The 17746-nt window shown below is 43.8% G+C and overlaps 1 protein-coding gene across 4 annotated transcripts in view; it reads right to left on the minus strand.

The window, feature by feature from the left end:
- Positions 1–17746, minus strand: part of CLIC5 (chloride intracellular channel 5) — a 170129-nt gene that overhangs the window by 53571 nt on the left and 98812 nt on the right. For all 4 annotated transcript variants that reach the window (XR_004422633.1, XM_033102409.1, XM_033102408.1 and 1 more), the window contains exons 2-3: positions 4921–5030; positions 882–1007 (exon numbers count right to left, since the gene is read on the minus strand). Coding sequence is in view for 3 of the 4 variants with exons in the window: in XM_033102409.1 (XP_032958300.1) it covers positions 882–1007; positions 4921–5030 (236 nt within the window). In the remaining variant the exon portion in view is untranslated. The remainder of the gene's footprint in view (positions 1–881; positions 1008–4920; positions 5031–17746) is intronic.

The following is a 17746-nucleotide window of genomic DNA, read 5'->3' on the forward strand; positions in this document are numbered from 1 at the left end:
CTCTTCCATCCTCTGCCTTCCTCATCTTCCCCAAGCCCCGAAATAAGCCTGAAAACTGACTCTCCGGCACCTTGGCTTAGAACTTTCCTATAACTACTCTCCAGGATCAAGTCTGTTCATGTCTTACTCTGTATGTGACATTATTTCTCTCCTTTTTAAAACAACTTTTGTGATTGTTTAATCCACGATTTCAATAATATAGTACAGTGCACAAGTCTAGTTTCCAGCTACTTTTGGAACTCATCTGCCTCTCTGGACTCCTATTCTCCATCAGGAGCAGCTTATTTATCTGACATGAAACTATATCCCTCTGGTCTGTCCCCTCCCTGTGCTCATTTTTAGAAGAGGAGTTGTTTTCAGTCAGTTTCTTCATGTTTAATTATGAGCTCAGATCAGGACTGGTCAGATTCACGACTTTCATTCACACCTTGGTGTGGTGTTAAGTCACGTGGTTCTCTCCCTCCTGGCTTATTTTTGTTTCATCAGCCTTACAGCTCTTGTTAAGAAGTGAGGGCGCCTTTGGCCTCACTTGAGTGTCTTCCAGGCCAAGTGAACTACAGAGAGGACTTCTTCAGGGGCATGGAGAGGTGGCGACCTTCCCAGTGCTCCTAAGGTCAGTCCGCTTAGGAGGGAGTGATCTGCTGCTCCCATGACAGGGGTACCTGCTCGTGGAGTTAGACTTAGGGAAGCAGTTTGGAGATTGTCAGCCCTTTGGGGATAGGGAGGGACGTCCCAGACTCTCTCTTTGAAAAGAGGGTCTTACGCTCTGAAGCAACAAGGCTCCTTTGCAGATCTGCCTCCTCAAAGTTAACACGCTGCTTTTTCAGTTTCAACATGGACCCCACCCTGACGTGTTATCTCTGGAAATAGCAGCTCATTACTTCTGAGGGGTCAACGTCTCCTCCAGGAACTCCTCGATCTTGTTGACATCCGTCTTCACCTCCCCGTTGAAGGTCAGGAAGGGCGGGTGGGTGCCAGGCGCTAGGTTGTGTAGGTCTGCTGGCTTCCTGTAGAGAGAGCAAGATTCAGACGGTAGCTTACACCAGGGCACTTCTTATTCAGGCGAACCTGGGACTTACTGTAAATGAGACTTACTGTAAATGAGACTCCCAAGCTGTCCAACGTGCCTGTCAGCAAAACCAGACTTACGGTGTGGGGTGTAGGGTAGGGGAGGTTGGAGAAGGTTCTGAAGGGATGTGGTGAGACACAGGAAGTCCTTCTAGGGGAAGCCCGCAAGAGAGGAGCAACTCAAGAAGAAAGAGTTAAGTACCATTAAAAAAAGGAGAGTGATGACAGGTGACGAAATTCGTGCCGACTTTTCAATACCGAGAACAGAAATTGGACTTCGCTTTCAAAAGTTCCTTCACCCATTAGCTGAACAAAAATGCACTACACAGAGTTCCAAACTTTGCCAATTATTGAATTCCATCATGGTACTTTTACACTAAGGGATATGTTCTGTGTTGTTAAGGGTAGGTGCAGCAGGAAGGAAAGAGACCTTGTGTTTGACATGGGGCCTGCTCATGCTCCCACTAGCAGGTCAGAATGCACGAGCAAAGATGGAGCCAAGTGAGGGGAAGAAGGCTGGGCAGGCTGAGGGAAACAGGGAGGGAGAGGGTCGCACTGAGAAAAGAGTGAGGAAGAGGAGGAATAGTGGTGGAGACTTATGAGCAGGGCTGGGCCATCAGATTCACCCCAAATGGCCTCTCTCTCTCTCTCTCTCTCTCTCTCTCTCTCTCTCTCTCTCTCTCAGAATGCAAGGCTTCTTGTGGGAGTCAGGAGTGGCAAACACTCCATGGAGGAACTGAAAAAAAGTAAACCACAGGAGGAATCTGTAATGAAACAAATTCCTGGAGTAATCCGTTTGGGAGGGGAAGAGAAGAATTTCAATTACGGTGGTACTCCCATGTCATTCCTTCCAACACACACTGTCCAGCAGCATTCTGGGGCACTTGGAACTCCTTAGACAATTGAGACCGAAAGTATTTTAAAAATCTAATTGACTTAGTCCCTTTTGTTTACTTTGTGTGTGTGTCCCTCCTTTCAGACAGTGAAAGAACATTCTTTTCCCTTTTCCCATTTCTTAGAGCTGACACAAGGCAGCAACGCTTGGGAGGGGAAATCTATACTGCTTTTATTTTTCAGCAACTACCTCTGGGTGGCTTAAAGATACAGAAATGATTATTTTTTTCTGTGGCCTGAGAGAACAGACGCCTCTGGAGTCTGGCCCCCTTAGGAAGTACTGCCCACGGCTGCTGAAGCTCTGCTGGACCCTGCCGGCGGGAGGCTGGTCCGTCGTGGCCCTCCCTCTTTGTTGGTCCTCTTCAGCAAGTATGGTTGAAACGATGTACTTAGCATTTAACTACATATTCCACAAGTCGAATTTATGGATAATTTAATGTGTATCAGTCCTCCTTCCCTGACCGATTGCTAGCTCCGTGAGGGCAGGAATGATGCTGAGAATAGCCAGCATGGATGGCACTCGAGCTGTGAGCCAGGCCCAGTACTGCACGCAAAGGCCTCACATGGCCTGCTCGCTAACGCCTCACCATAACCCTACCAACAAGGCCCTACATTGTACAGATGAGGAAACTGAGGCTCAGAAAAGTGAAGTGACGTGTTCAAGGTCACTCAGCCTATAAATGGCGGTGCCGGGATAAGAAATCAGTTTTCTCAGAAGCTATCAAAGTTGCATTGTAAACAAATATTCTTTAACTCTTTAACATATATATTTTCTCTTCTTCAGGAAGAACGTTTCCTCATTTATAAAACTGAAGTGGTGATACTTGGCTGTGCTACCACACAAGGTGTTTGGCAGGATCGGACGTGATAACAGGTAGTGACAGGGCACTGTAAGCATCGGAGGAATGCTGGGCTGGCTCCCTCTTCTCGTCTGAGCTCCCGCAACACGCAAGGCCACGTGCTGACGATGATCCAAAGGCCTCCCCTTCTCCATCGAAGGAAGCTATTCTCCCAAACTGTATGCAAGTTGCCTGCTCTCTTTAGTTGTCACAGACAATAATTTCAGAGCAGATGCATGTTTGACAGATATTAGCTGAGGGCCTGCAGAAATCAGCTGCGAGGGCAGAGACAAGGAAACTTAAAACATGACCCGGGTCTCTCCCTGAGGGACTTAAGGTCTCATTCAAAAGACAAAACAAACTCCATAACTGATGTGTTCTGAAGAGCGTGGAATTTGAACCAAGAAAACCGGGTGTTTTAGAAGCAGCCCCTCCCATTCTAGATGGGCATCTTGGGCGAGTCATTTAAATGTGTCTGTCTCAGTTTCCTTGCATAAAATGAAAAAGTAAGACCTCCCTCATGGGGTCACATGTTATGCAATTTTTTTTTTTTAATGGGAAAGCACTCACCAGTCATAAAGCATTGGGACTGTAGACACCATAACTTTGTAAAATATTAAATGATGATGCCAAGCAACATGGACAAGAGGTGCTGGGTGAGTTTGGAGTGATAGATGCATCTGAGAGTGGGGGGGCAGGAGGGGGCAGCTTCCCAGGGGAGGGGGCTGAAGGTGGATGGGGCAGTGGGACAATCTGTCCATTCATGAAGCTGGGGACGGCCTCTGTGAGACAGAGGGAGCATCCTGGCCACAGGCTGGCGGCTGGAGGGAACAACGACAGCGGAAGGCAGTCCAACCTGACAGAGGCCGATTAGTCACAGACAAGTGTTGGGAGAGAAGGTTGGGAAGGACTGAGGAAAGGACAAAGGAGGGCTGCAGATGAAGTTATTCCACAGGCAATGAGAAGGGTCCGAAGGGGTTCTGAGCGGGGGGGAGCTACATAACTAAAGGAGCATTTTAGGAAGAATAACCTTATGACAATATAAAGGATGGATGACAGAGGGAGGGAAAGAGGGAAGGAGGGAGGGAGGGACAGCGAGCCTGGAAGGACCTGGAAGGATGAAGGTCAGTTGGAAAAACAAACAAACCATCTAGCCGGCAGCAGTGAGACCTGAACCAGGTGTGGGCTGTGAGACTGGACAAGAGAATTTGGAGGTAAGAGACAGCGCAGCGGGAAAATGCCCTGGACTGGTGACTGACTGACAGCATCGGTGGCAAAAGCAGGGAGCTGGAAACATTTCAGAGCTTAGAAATGGAAGAACAAAGGGACTCCGGAGGGGAGCCCAACTCAAAGGAAAAATGACAGATACAGTTTTTGACATACAGATTTTAAAGTGATAATAGAATATGCAAGTGGAAATATCTAGAAGATGGAAGGCTTCTTGGTATAGGATAATTTACATAAAAGTGAACCGGGAGAACATGCTAAGCTCACCAGGGAAGGAGATAAACAGACAGGGAGTAAGTGCCCAGCTATTCCACATTTAAAGGCTAGGCGGTAGAAAAGATTCAAAAAACAAGACTGAAAGGAGTATGGCTCCTGATAGTGAACAATGCCTGGTATTTTTAACAAGCATTAAAATTGCACTTTGAAAAAGGAACATTAATAACTCTCCATCCTGCCTGTAATGCAGAGCTCTCACACTAAGGAATTGTAAACATAGGAACAGAGCAGGGGAAATGGTCAGATCCCAATTCCCTGGAAACTCAGACTCTTGCCCCTGAAGTCCTACAAGGGTCTCCCAGGACGGGGGCTCTAAAACTACTGCAGTGGCTAACTCCTAGATTTTAAGAATTCCGTGCCCATTTCTGTGACAGATACTCTCAACACCATATCCAATGTCCATTCCCTTTTTCATTGCTATTGAACCCTCTTTATCTGGGCAGCGAAGTGTTCAGCCCCAAGTGAGTTACTGGGTTTTGCAGCCTTTCTTGTACGTAGGGGTCTGCCAATGTGGTATGAGAGGAGGCTGCTGGGAGCCACGGAAAGGCTTTCACCCTCCCCCACAGGAGGTTCTCTGTTCCCGCAGCTAAACATACATTCATACCGTGTCCTTTACCTTTTCAGATCCACAGTGGTGACATTGAACACGACTCCTTTCAGCCAGAGGATCATAAAGAGACGCTGGGAGAAGGGACAGTTGCCAATACTTTCCCCATCGATTCCAGCCTAGAAAAAAGAGAACCAGAGTCCTGAGTTTGCATGTGCATGTTAGCAGGAAGGAATATAGGATTCTAACACCCAAACAATGGTGTGAAGAGAACGACTAAAACCATGTCCCAGCCTAACTTCAAAGGACAGTTGCCCTATACTACTCGCCCTTGTCTTCCTACTGTCTGTCAGGGCATTGCCTGGCACTGGTAAGGGCTCAATAAATAGACGTTGAACTGAATTTGAGTTTCCAGCATGGAGATTATGTACAGTCACGACTTTCAGAAACCATAGAACCCTAGCATCTCAGGGTAAAAAGAGACCTTCAATATCACATGGTCTAACACCAATGATATTGGACCAACTGCTGTACCCCCAAGTAATTATCTAGTCTGTGCTTGAATATCTCCATTAATCAGTAATTTATAGCTCCCAAAGCAGTCCATTCTGAGGACAGTTCTAACAATCAGAAATGCTTTTCTTTGGTTAGACCTAACCCAAATAGGTTCCTCTGGAGTTTACCCTCTTCCACCCTTTGGTCCTTGCTCTTGTACTCTTGCCATGAGTCCAAACACCACAGACTTGGACCCTATGTCCCTATATCTCATAGTCAGCAGCCTCAAGGCTAATCAATACCCCACTGAGTTCTGCCTAGTAGTTGACATTCAGTGTCGATAAACCAGTCGTTTTAAATGATCCTTTTATAGAACGAATACATATTGACTATCAATTTATGTGCAAGGCCCTGGAGAAAATTGCACAGGGGATAAAAAACTGCATTTACTCACAGAGTTTCTATCCTTCTGTGAGGTGGGCAGGAGATAGGTAGGAACCCATAAATAACAACAACCGATAGCATTGCCAAGGATTTGCCTACTTCTGCTCATTACCTTTCCCCTTTTCAGTACCCTTCTCACAACGGTATGTTGTAGGTTTTTGTTTTTTTTAACATCCAAACGGCAAGCCTGTCTTTACTTCTGAGTGGGTGGCAGAGACATAAATTGTATAAGAATTCATTTTCAGCAAACACACCGACACAGAGAAAGGTTGGGGAAGTGATTCCTGTATAATTTATTTCTACTTGAATGGTTTATTATCCCCCGGCAATGTACTTACAAGGAGAAATCACCCAGTCATTCTAGTTTGCTGTTGGCTCCCCTAGAAACCATGAACCCATCTGGTGGCCTGGGCACTGACAGGGAGGCTTTGGGAGGGGAGGCCGCCTTGCTTACTTGCAAAGCTGCAAACAATCCAACCAACATACTGGAATGGGGGCTTACTAAGATTTTCTTTTCTTTTTTTTTTTTTTGGAAAGAAACAGAGGGGGAAAAATGTATTCCAAAGCTCAACACATTATTTCCCCCTTGAGGTTTATTTTGCCGTGGCCTTTAAATAGAGAGGGAGTGATGCCTTCTTTCATACATGAGAGGCTAATTGTGTGCTTATTTCTGTCTTGCAAATCACTCCCAGTAGAGGCTCAGGTTTATAATGGAAAACTGGAGCCTTTGACAGTGTTGGTTGTAGGTAATCGCTATGAAATTACAGTTATTTTACCTCTCTCTTAACTACACCAAGAGCCGCATCCCTATTCAGTTCTCACTTTTCCTCAGCGCTGGAAACAGACCCACCCCTGAGTAGCTGAGACGCCGTGGGCTCCATTATATAAAATCTGAAAGGTGGGAGGGCACAATGTGGATGCCGCACCTGCCCACAGAGCTAAAGTTACCGAGAAAGCCACACTGAGACAGGCAACTATTAATTTAATAATAGCTTGGAACTAACTTGAGTTGATGATGTCAGTTCCCTAAATACTCACTCAACAGGTACCTGGTTCTTGGCCCTTTAAGACATCGTGACAAAAGAACTTTTTCCCCAGAGTCGGTTATAATGTAAGTGACAAGCAGAGAATTAAAGACCAAAAGCCGTATTCACAGATGGTAATCTGTTTTACCTCTGGTGGTAGTGGTGGTAGAGGGGTGATAAAGAAATTGAAGGAGGAACTAGTAAAATATTGGAATTCTTATTAGCTGGACAAAAAATTCATGTAATAATAGTGTTAATAATAATAATTAATGTCTATATTGCCAGGCATTGTTCTAGGGGCTTTATGTATATTATTAACTCACTTATTCCTATGAGAAATGGGCTATTATCACCCTTTTACAAATGTGGAAACTGAGGAGATATAACTGGACTAAAGGTCCCAGGATTGAACTCAGGTGATCTGGCCTCAGATCCAGAGCTATGACCTACCAGAGTCTAACCTGAGGACCCAGACAGGTAATACGTCCATTCAAGGTCACAGAGCTGGGAGGTGATGGTGCTACAAGGGTACGCATACAGCCTACCCTTTAGTCCATGTGAATACAGCCATGAGAGGGGTAGGGAAGGTGGTGGCTTTCATGGCTCCCGCACTTCCATTATTGTCATAAATTATGACTCCAGGCCCAGTAAGCAAGAACTGCCAAAGCACCAGCAGAAATAATATGTGAGGATCTTGTCCCTTCCCTTAATTGTCTTTGCAGCCGTCTTTCAGCTTCCTCTTTTTTCCGCTTCCCTTTTATTGCGGTTAGATCATTTACCATGGCCTCTACCCTCCGAACAAATGCTTAAGTGTAGAGTACGTTTTTGTTGACCAGAGGTACAGTGTGGTAGAGCAGATCTCCAGAGCTTATATATCGTGCCCTAAGTTTCTAATTGAAACTTTATGTCCATCGATTAGTAACTTCTTACTTCCCTCTCCGCCTGCCCCAGCAACCACCATTCCACTCCTGGAGTCTATGACCTTGACTCTTTTAGGAACTTCATATAAATGGGATCAAGCAGCAGTTGTCTTTCTGTAACTGACTTATCTCACTTGGCTAATGTCCTCGAGGTTCATCCATGTTTCATATCTTTCAGAATGCCCCCCCTTTTTTTTTAAGGTTCAGTGGTATTCTATTGTGTGTATATACCTCATTTTCTTTATCCATTCATCCATCAGTCGGCATTTAGGCTGTTTCCACATCTTGGCTATTGTGACTAGAGCGGCAGAGCACATGGGAGTGCTGCTATCTATTCAAGACCCTGATTTCAATTCTTTTGCATAAATACCCAGAAGTGAGACGGATGGACCATATGGTAGTTTCATTTTTAATGTTTTGAGGAACCTCCACACCGTTTTCCATGGTGGCTCCACCAATTTGTATTCCCACCAACAGCAGGCAGGGCTCCAATTCCTGTACTTCCTCATCAACGCTTGTTGTCATTTGCTTTTTTGATAATGCCACTCCTGACAGGTGTGAGGTGATTTTTCATTACGGCTTTGATTTGCATTTCTCTGATACTTAGTGATGCTGAGCATTTTTTTCATATACCTGTTGGACATTTGTGTCATCTTTGCAGAAATGTCTGTTCAAGTCCTTAGCCCATTTTTAACTGGGTTGTTAGTTTTTTTACTATTGAGTTGCTCAGCTTCTTCTTTTCCTCCCTCACAATTCACCAATTCTGTGGCCTGGATAAACCATTTGTTCAACTTACGGGTTATATGTAATAAGCTTGTGACAACCACTTGGCACATCAACCAAGAAGAAGTAGGAGGGGATCAATTTGACCCCAGGCACTGAAAAGTGTGAAGGAAAATCCAGATGGACTTTGGTCAAAAGAGGCTGTGAGTAATGGGGGCTGCAGACAGCCACAAAAGTGGTATGCTAGGTAGAATAATGTACCCTTCAACTTCATGCCCACCGAGAATCTGTGAGTGGGACCTTACTTGGAAATAGGGTCTTTGCAGAGAAAATCAAGTTAAAACGAAGTTGTGTTGAATTCGGGTGGGCCCGACATATGACTGGTGTCCTTAAAAGAAGGCAGAAATTTGGACACAGACAACACGGGAGAAAGTCACAGGAAGACGGAGGCAGTGATTGGAGTGATGCGTCTTCAAACCAAGGAACACAAGATAGCTGGCAAATAGCAGAAGCTACAGGAGATTTTGGAGAGAGTATGGCCCCGCGGACACTTTAATTTCAAACGTCCAGCCTCCATAACTGGGATAAGCCACCCAGTTTATGGTGATTTGTTGTGGCAGCCCTAGGAAACTAATGCAAGCAGGGCAGTGTCAAAAGGAGAATGATGTACAGCTAATAGCAAAATTCCCAAGTTCACAGCTCTGCTTTGCCATGGCACAGTGGACATGCTCACAATTGCCAGCCAGCTACTACCCTCAAGTACTTCCTATTCCCTATATAGAGTACACGTACTTACTATAAGTTACACTATGTCATACTATATTATATACTATGTTATACTGTACTATACACACTGTAAGGTAAAATAAAACAAAATAGTATACAGTGTATAATGTTATATGTGATAATAATAATAGCATAATGTAATGACATAGGCCATATGATTATATATTATACGTTACTTGCTGGGTTAGTCATAGGCTGTAAGATACTGCCTTTCACGTAGCCTCTCCCTCATATAATGAGCTTGTCTACCCCCAAAACATGGGCCATGTTTTATTTACTTTGCCTTCAGCTGCAACAAGCACAGCAGCCTGAAATTTAGTTGACACACAGTGCCTGTTGAGGGGAGGGTGGTCTCACTCCCTTGTTGTGCCTTGAGTATCTCAGCGTTCTGATGTTGGCACTCTGAAGAGTGTCCTGAGGAAAAGGCAAGAGATCATGGTTCGAGACCCATCTCTGCCTCTAATTCGCATGTGACTTTGAGTAAGTCAGTCACCTCCCTCTCGTGGCCGCAATCACTGCACTTATAACTTCCTGCAATTCTGTGAATTCAAGTGGCTCATGGAGATTTACTTAGATACCCGTTCTCAAACATTTCCATCTCAGATTCCTTATATGCCTTTAAAGATTGTTGAGAATCCTAAAGAGCTTTTGTGTGTGTGTTATACTCATAGCTATAGATATTTACTATATTACAAATTAAAGCAGAAAATAGTTTAAATCTTTACTTATTTAAATATTATAATAATAATAAACACATGTTAACATAAATGACGTATTTTAATATAATGGAACTATATATTTTTTTAACAAGGAAATGTAGTGATTTAGTGAGTAAATGAGTTAAAGCAGATGAAGAAATTCTGGCCTTACACAGAGACACAGCTGGAAAAGGGAGGAATAGTTTAATATCCTTTTCAAGTAATAGTGGGTATTTTTCTTTAATACCACACCCAAACTCAACAAGTTTCTTAAAGGTTCCTGGATAGGTAGAATTTGAAACTCTATTAATGAAGTTCTTCAGTCCCACGAAAACCCATTCATCTATCATGCACTTTGAATGGATCTTTTTTTTTGCCCCGGAATGATTTTGTAGCATCACAAATTTGTCATTGGAAAATAATGTTTCACTGAGGTATGCAGATCTTCCAAATGCTGATCCATTTCATTATGCAGCATCAAAGTATCTCATTCCGTCGTATCACCACCACGCTCAGCAGAAAAGTTTGTGAAAAGAGAAGCTGCCACGCTCACGGTGGCAGATACATGTTTTCCGAGATTCTCACTTTCTCTTAAAAGCTTGTATTTTATCGTGGGCAATAAATCAGTTGTTACCCTTGAAATGACAAGCTCATTTCACTGATCTTGCAGGGAATATCTGTCAGATACCAAGTCTGAAAACCCATAGTTTCGTCTGCCAGTTTCTTTTTCAAGTAAAACCGTGTCACTGTCTGTGAAGGAAGAGGCTGGCTCAGCTCACAACTCAAGCACACGCGTGTTTTTCCTTAAACAACTACTGTACTTCGGGATTTAGCAAAAGAGCTTTATGTGTATTTCCTGTTTCATCAGCTAGAATGTTTAAGAGACACATACTTGAGAGTTGAGATTTAATTACATTATATAATCTTCACTGCTCCATTAGGGGCATTTATAAATGACACTGGCTCTTCCTTTTCTGCCCGTGCATGACTTCTAGTACCTTTATACCACTGCCTTGATTTGTGCTAACACACCAGTAGGTTTACTCATGAAGTGTCAATCCCAGAGAGAAATGATATTACTTTGAAAATAGTTGTGACCTTCCAGAACCCTTGAAAGGGTCTCGGAGACCCCAGGAGTCCATAAGAGTATTTGGGAACTGTTGGTTTAAGAGGTCCCCTGAACAGACCAGGTACCCCAGACAAAGAGGGGAAGCTGATAATTATCCAAGAGTCACTTGAAGGCACTAAGGTCCAGAGAGGGAAGAATTATTTAGAGAAGATCCCAGAAGGAATAGTAGGACACAGACAGATGACAATTAAGCTTGACAGAAGTTGTGTCACTTATCATTGCACTATCTCTCCATTGCAAACGCTCTGTGAGAATAGGAGACAATTTGTTTCCGCATTTCTAAGTGAGCGTGAAGGTAGCTTCCTTCCTCAGGAGAGAGCAGTGCAGGTTCCCTGCAGGAGGAAGACGCACTGCAGGAGGAAGACGCACTCCTGTCTCTGGCGTGGGCTCAGGGTTGGCAGCATGTGATGACACCCAGGAGAGACGGCCCCAGCTACAGGCCCGGGGAGTGAGCCTCTAGCACCTTGCAGCCGTGGCCTGGCAAAACCTTTCCACAGCCCTCTTGTCACAAAAGTCAAAGAACCCTAGCCCGCATACAGCCTGCCCACGGCCGGGGTGTCCACACAGATCGGTCATTTACTCTGCAAGCCCTGCAGACCTCCTGTTCCCACTGACACCGGATCCCACTGCAGGCCGATGCCACCATGCCTGATCACCGGCTCCCCACCAGAACTCTGGAGGGTGTGTGGTCTTTTGCTCGCCCAGCAACTCCAAACCAGCTCTAGCCTTGCCAAACCAGTGCACATCTGTGCTTTCTGCTGGGCTGAACATACTTTCTCCAGTGAGATTATAATGTCTTCCCAGTTTGTCCTTGGCTATTCTCCTTCTGCTCTAGGGTATCATATAGAGTCTCCTTATATGTTATGGCTACTCTTTTCTCATAGTTCACCCTTCTTTTTGTTCAATGTCTCCTGCTTAAATTGCAGTGAGGTTTCTCTCTCCTGGTTGGGTCCAAACTACCCAGGTGTTTAAATGTCTGATATTTCCAAAGGCAAGATTTTGAGGCTCTTCGATTCCTTTAAAAACCTGATGAGGTTAAGTCCTGAATGAGGTACTGGGAGGAAGAAGCCTCAGTTTTCTCCAGGCCGTTAATTAAGTCACGATTTATGTCACATTCCCACTTTTTGGGGCTTTAACCCATGAACCCTACCCCCAGAGAGTCAAGGGATTAAACAGTATATTCAAGTTTACAGGTAAAAATTCTACAACCCTGGGGCTGGCACTGACCTCAGGGATGATATGGTCTAGCTCTTTCTTTTTTACTGGTAAGGAAATAGGCCCAGAAAGGTTAGATGACTTGTCCACGGTTACACAGCCCGGTCCCACGGCAGAATCAGGGATACCATGCCTGAGTCCTAGTTTTCTGCTATGCTACAGAAAAGAGTACCAAAGTGACAAAAGCCACAGGAAGAGAAATTTCCTTGGATTAAAAAATGACTTATCTATATAGCACTAAATCGACTCATATCACATGGAAGAGAAAGAATTTTTCTTTACAATAACAATTTTTCTTGATAACAACAATGCTGATTTCTTATTAGTGTATGTCAGATAGTACTCCTTATTGTGATTTTTAAAATACTAAGTGGTCTGTCCTTCCAATAATTTGATTGGTACACCTCCCGTTAGCGGGGATGTGACTTGGTGGTTTGTGGCCCACTTGGAAAGAGGGAGTCACCCACTTGAAGAAACAACATTCTTTTTCTCAGCAGCCACAAAAGGCTTAAAGCAATGGGGTCACTCAGGGATTTTTCATTCAGAAAGCAGCAGGTAACGGGTATACATTTGAGGCTTCAGAGATCCTCAGCATTTACCTAAAGTTGACTATAAAGGCTAACTCAGCTCTATGCAGACAGCTGCACGTGCAATGTAGTCTGAGAAACTCAAGGTGTATCAGTCAGGATTCTCCAGAGAAATAGCACCAACAGGGTGTGTGTGTGTTAGGGTGTGTGTGTGTGTGTGTGTGTGTGTGTGTGTGTGTGTGTTCTATTTCTTTCTATCTATCTATCTATCTATCTATCTATCTATCTATCTATCTAATGTATTGAGAGATTTAGTTTGAGACACTGGCTCACAGGATTGTGGAGGCTTGGTGAGTACACAACCTAATGGGGTTGGTTACCATTTTAGAGACTCAGGGAACAATTGCAGTTTGAGTCCAAGGCTGTCTGCTGGCAGAATTTCCTTTTCCTCCATTTGTTCTAGTAAGGACAAAAAAAAAAAAACTGAATGGATGAGCCCCTGTAGGGTAGATGTTGAGGAAAATTTGCCTTCGTTGGTTGATGTGAGCTTTTGGTCTATTAGCTTTTATCTGCTCCTGCATGTGAGGTGATTTCTGTGCTGTGATCAGGGGTTGAGTAAATTCCCCTTTGGTCTCATTCTCCCGAGCAGGGAGATATGAGATGAGGTTACTTTCTGGGTCTCATTCTCCTGAGCAGGGGAGATACGGGATGAGGTTGCTTGTCTGTCCCTCTTTGGTCTCATTCTCCCGAGCATAGGAGATATGAGATGAGGTTGCTTGTCTGTCTTTGCTTTGAGGTGATGGTTAGCTTATTTAAAGAAATTCTTAATCAGGGGTTGAGAGAATTCCCTCTTTGTTCTGTCTGTTTCGCCCACATCAGCGAGTGAAGTGAAGATGTAGCTAAGTTATATCAGGATGATGTGACAGACACATCACCAGGCCTTGTTGCTCATCCGGATGAATTGGCCCTTCAGCCGGATGGGCAGCATTCATATCAGTAACCGCCAGACCCTCCTGGAACTGGCCATTCCCGGAGGGGGAGGCAGGAACAAAAAACTTGGCTCTAAGGTACATCTGAGAAAATATATAAGACAGTCCTCAGTTGACAGTGTAATTATTATTATTTCATCATTTGGTCATTTGTCATTGGTGATTTTTCATCATTCTCACATTTTTGAAGACTTCCTGCAACATATAGCTTACAACACCAGGGGATGTCCTGACTTCCAGCCGCGAACCTGGTGAGGTCTGACTGGTTCCCGGCCTCTCCAGTGTTGTTCCCCAAGGTTAGCCTTCCTGAGAACTTGTTAGCATCTAGAAAACTTGTACGCAGCTTGCAGCTTAAGCATCAGAAGACGTCCTAACTTCTAACAACAATAATGACAACAACAGCAACATTCTTCAGATTAACACCTTGAAAACTTATATGCAGCTTGCAGCTTATAGCATCAGAAGACGCCTTGACTTCTAACAACAACAACAACACCAACAGCAGCAGCATTCTTGGGAACTAACAAGCAGCGGTGTGGGAGACGCCTGAGTTTCTCTCAGCTACAGACCTGGCAAGGTTTTGATTTATGACTTTTCCAGTGCTGTTCTCCCCCGGTTTGGTGAGCTTTTCACATTTACTGTAGTAGTTACTATCCTATAGAGCTTACTACTGCTGTTGGATACTCCTTACTGATGTCATTTGTGTATTTAGCCACGTGATTTTTGGTCAATAGTAAACATATGTTGGGATCTCTTAAACTTATATGTATGTGCACTCCTTTGACGTGACATTGTTATCAATGCATATAGTTTAGTCTTAACCACCTTTACTTTCTGTCATTAGCATATTCTATTAATTGTCTTTGTCTTTTGCTATTACATATTGCTAAATAAATTGATTAGATATTAAATAAATTAATTAATTAGCCCTATTCTAGCGTGTGTTCCCCCCCTTTTCTTTCCCCTGCTCGTCATTACAGTCCCATACACGTTATGGAGGGTAATCTGTTTTATTCAAAATCCGCTAATTTAAATGTTAATCTCATTTAACAAAACACCTGCATGGAAACATCTAGAATAATGTTTGACAAAGTATCTGGACACCGTGGCCCTCCCAAATTGACACATAAAATTAAACATCACACCAGGTGAATTTAAAAATATGATCTGAAAAAAAAATTATCTATTTCTCTCTCTCTCTCTCTCTCTCTCTCTCTCTCTCTCTCTCTCTCTCTCTCTCTCTCTCTCTCTCTGTATATATATATATCTCCTGAGACAGGTAAGCCATCAATCCAGTATCTGTCATCAACACTGTAGCTTGCCAGACGGTGTTATAAACAACAAAATATAGTTATGTAAATATCCCCTACCAAAGCAATTACAGGCTCCATACTGTTTAAGTGTCTGACTAAGAGAGCGGGTTCCAGTGGTGCCTTTGACCCTGAGTAACTGACCTGGTCTGGTAGTGGCTTTGGGCCCAAGGCCACCTACAACTTTATATGCTGTGTAATATTGCTGTGCTTGAGGCCTCTTGGGAGTGTCCTTCGGCCTACCTTGAGCGTTATGTCAATCTGCACTGAGTCTGTATTAGCTGTCCTGTTCTTCCACATGCTCTCTGAGAAACAGCTGCCCTTTGCATCCCAACACCAATGCCCCTTCTCCCTGCCCCTTCTTCCCACTCCTCCATGGCTTTTTCCCTATTCTTTCATGCCCAAACTACTTGAATAAACGAATGGGTCTGTTTTAAACCTTTTGACAGTCCTACTTACACTTAACACCCTCTTCTAAAATGAGTCATTTGTAATCACTTTCTGGGCCTAAGCAATTCTTTCTTTTTCTTCCTTCCTTCTTTCCTTCCTTCCATCTTTCCTTCCCTCTCTCCCTCCCTCCTCTCTCTCTTTCTCTCCTAGTTGACTTTTCTCTTATAGTTGGAACTTCTGATTATCCTTTCTTCTGAAGACACAGCCCTGTGTAGCCTCCCTTGTCACCTGGTGCCTTTCGCCCCACTGGGCTGGCTTCAGGGACATGCATTCTGTACAGTGGCATGAGGGTCTGCCCTCAGAAAGGCTTTGGACTTGGCTTGATGTCCTGCTGTTTCTGTCTCAAAGTTCTTAATCATTTTTGAACAAAGGGCCCCTGATTTTCATTTTGCAATGGGTCCCACAAATTAGCCAGCTGGTTCTGCCTGTGAGTGACCTTCTTATTCCTTTGCTGACATCGTCTTCTTCCTGACCTTTGCCCTCTTAGCTCACTGTTCTTCCCCTTCTCTGCTTGGTGCCCTGTCAGTAACTCATCTACACCTGAAAACCTGATTATCCTCCTCAAGTCAGCAATAACTATGGCGATTAGGCAGATAAACATGCTATTTACACCCCGAGCTAATCAAAAAGAAAAGGAAAAGGAAAAGGGAAGACAGAGAGTAAAAGCAGAAAGGGGAAAATATTGAAATGTTGCGGGGCTTACTTGGTCCGGGTCATCCTTGTTTTTTCCATCTCCTATTCTATCTCACTCTGATGTTATATGTTATTCTAGAATGTGCCTCATTTCAATTTCAGTAAATAGTTTCCAGTTACTAGGTACCTGAGGTTTTATTAGTAAAAGTCAGAGAATATTCCTTGTTATTATTATTTCTTAACACCAAATGATAAGTCCTCCTAATAATCTAGTTGGTAAGCAAGTTTTCTAGTAGCACGGATATGACTTGGTGATTTGTTTTATTTTAGTTTTTTTTAAATGAAACCTTGGAACCCAGTAGGTGCTCAAGAAATTTAAGTTTGATGTCTTCAAAATGACTCCATCATGCTTCAGGACGCAGAATTGTTCTCATATCATAAAGCTGCACCAAGCCTTGGGAGATCCCCAAACCCAAACCCTCAGCCTGTAAGTTGGAGCCTTTCTGTTGCACTAGCTCCAGGTATATTATCTAACAACTAAATGCCATTGCACTAGAGGCAGGCTTGAACCCTTGACTTCACAGGGTTTGGTGGTACAGCGTAAAGGCCAAGATGTAGAGGTAGGCAGAGCTAGGTTCAAATTTCAGCCCCGATATCAACCAGCTGTATGTGGAAGATTTTATTTTCACTAAGTGGCTAAAACACCATTTCCAATCCCATATGCTCTCCAGAGGTGGAGTCTATATTTCCCTTCTTCTTAAAATTGGGTGGGCCTTCATGGCTGCCTATACGAGTAGAAGAATGTCACAGTGTGTGACTTCTAAGACCAAATCACAAAAGGTGATACAGATTCTGCCTGGATATCTATCTCTCTCTCTCTCTCTCTCTTTCCTTTGAAATGCTTGCTTTGGAACCCAGCCACCATGTTATGAGGAAGCACGGGAAGAGGCATTGGGCAGTGTTCTGGCTGACGGTCTCAGCTAAGTTTCACCTGACAGGTGGCATCAACCACCAGACATGCGAATGAATGAAACTTCAAATGATTCCAGTGCCCAACCTTTGAGCTGTCCCAAATGACAGTGAAGTAAAATGAGCCATCCCCACCAAGCCTTGGCCAAACTTCAGGTTTATGAGCAACTTAAATGTTGTCATTGTTTAAAGCCATTAAGTTGTGCAGTGGTTTGTTACCCAGCAGATAAATCACACACACACACACACACACACACACACACACACACTCACACACACACACAGAGCCTCAGGTTCCTTATCTGCAAATTAGGGGCAGAAACATCTACCTTGCAGGGTTATTTTACAACTGGATGGTAATATGCTTAAAACACATAGTGTTTGCTTTATACATTTAGAGTTGTTGCCATTATGACCCAGACGACAAACATTTAGGAAGAGTTTATTAAACCTTCCTGTTTGTGAAATGTTATGCCTTAGTAAAGAGTCAGTAGCGCTCTCCTTGACGGCACAAAAATTCAACACTCCCTTGGTGCTCAAGGTTGTGTGTGTGGAGCAATGCATTCACTAGAGAGAGCAAAC

Source organism: Rhinolophus ferrumequinum, chromosome 3, assembly GCF_004115265.2.
Source record: "Rhinolophus ferrumequinum isolate MPI-CBG mRhiFer1 chromosome 3, mRhiFer1_v1.p, whole genome shotgun sequence".
Lineage (NCBI taxonomy): Eukaryota > Metazoa > Chordata > Mammalia > Chiroptera > Rhinolophidae > Rhinolophus > Rhinolophus ferrumequinum.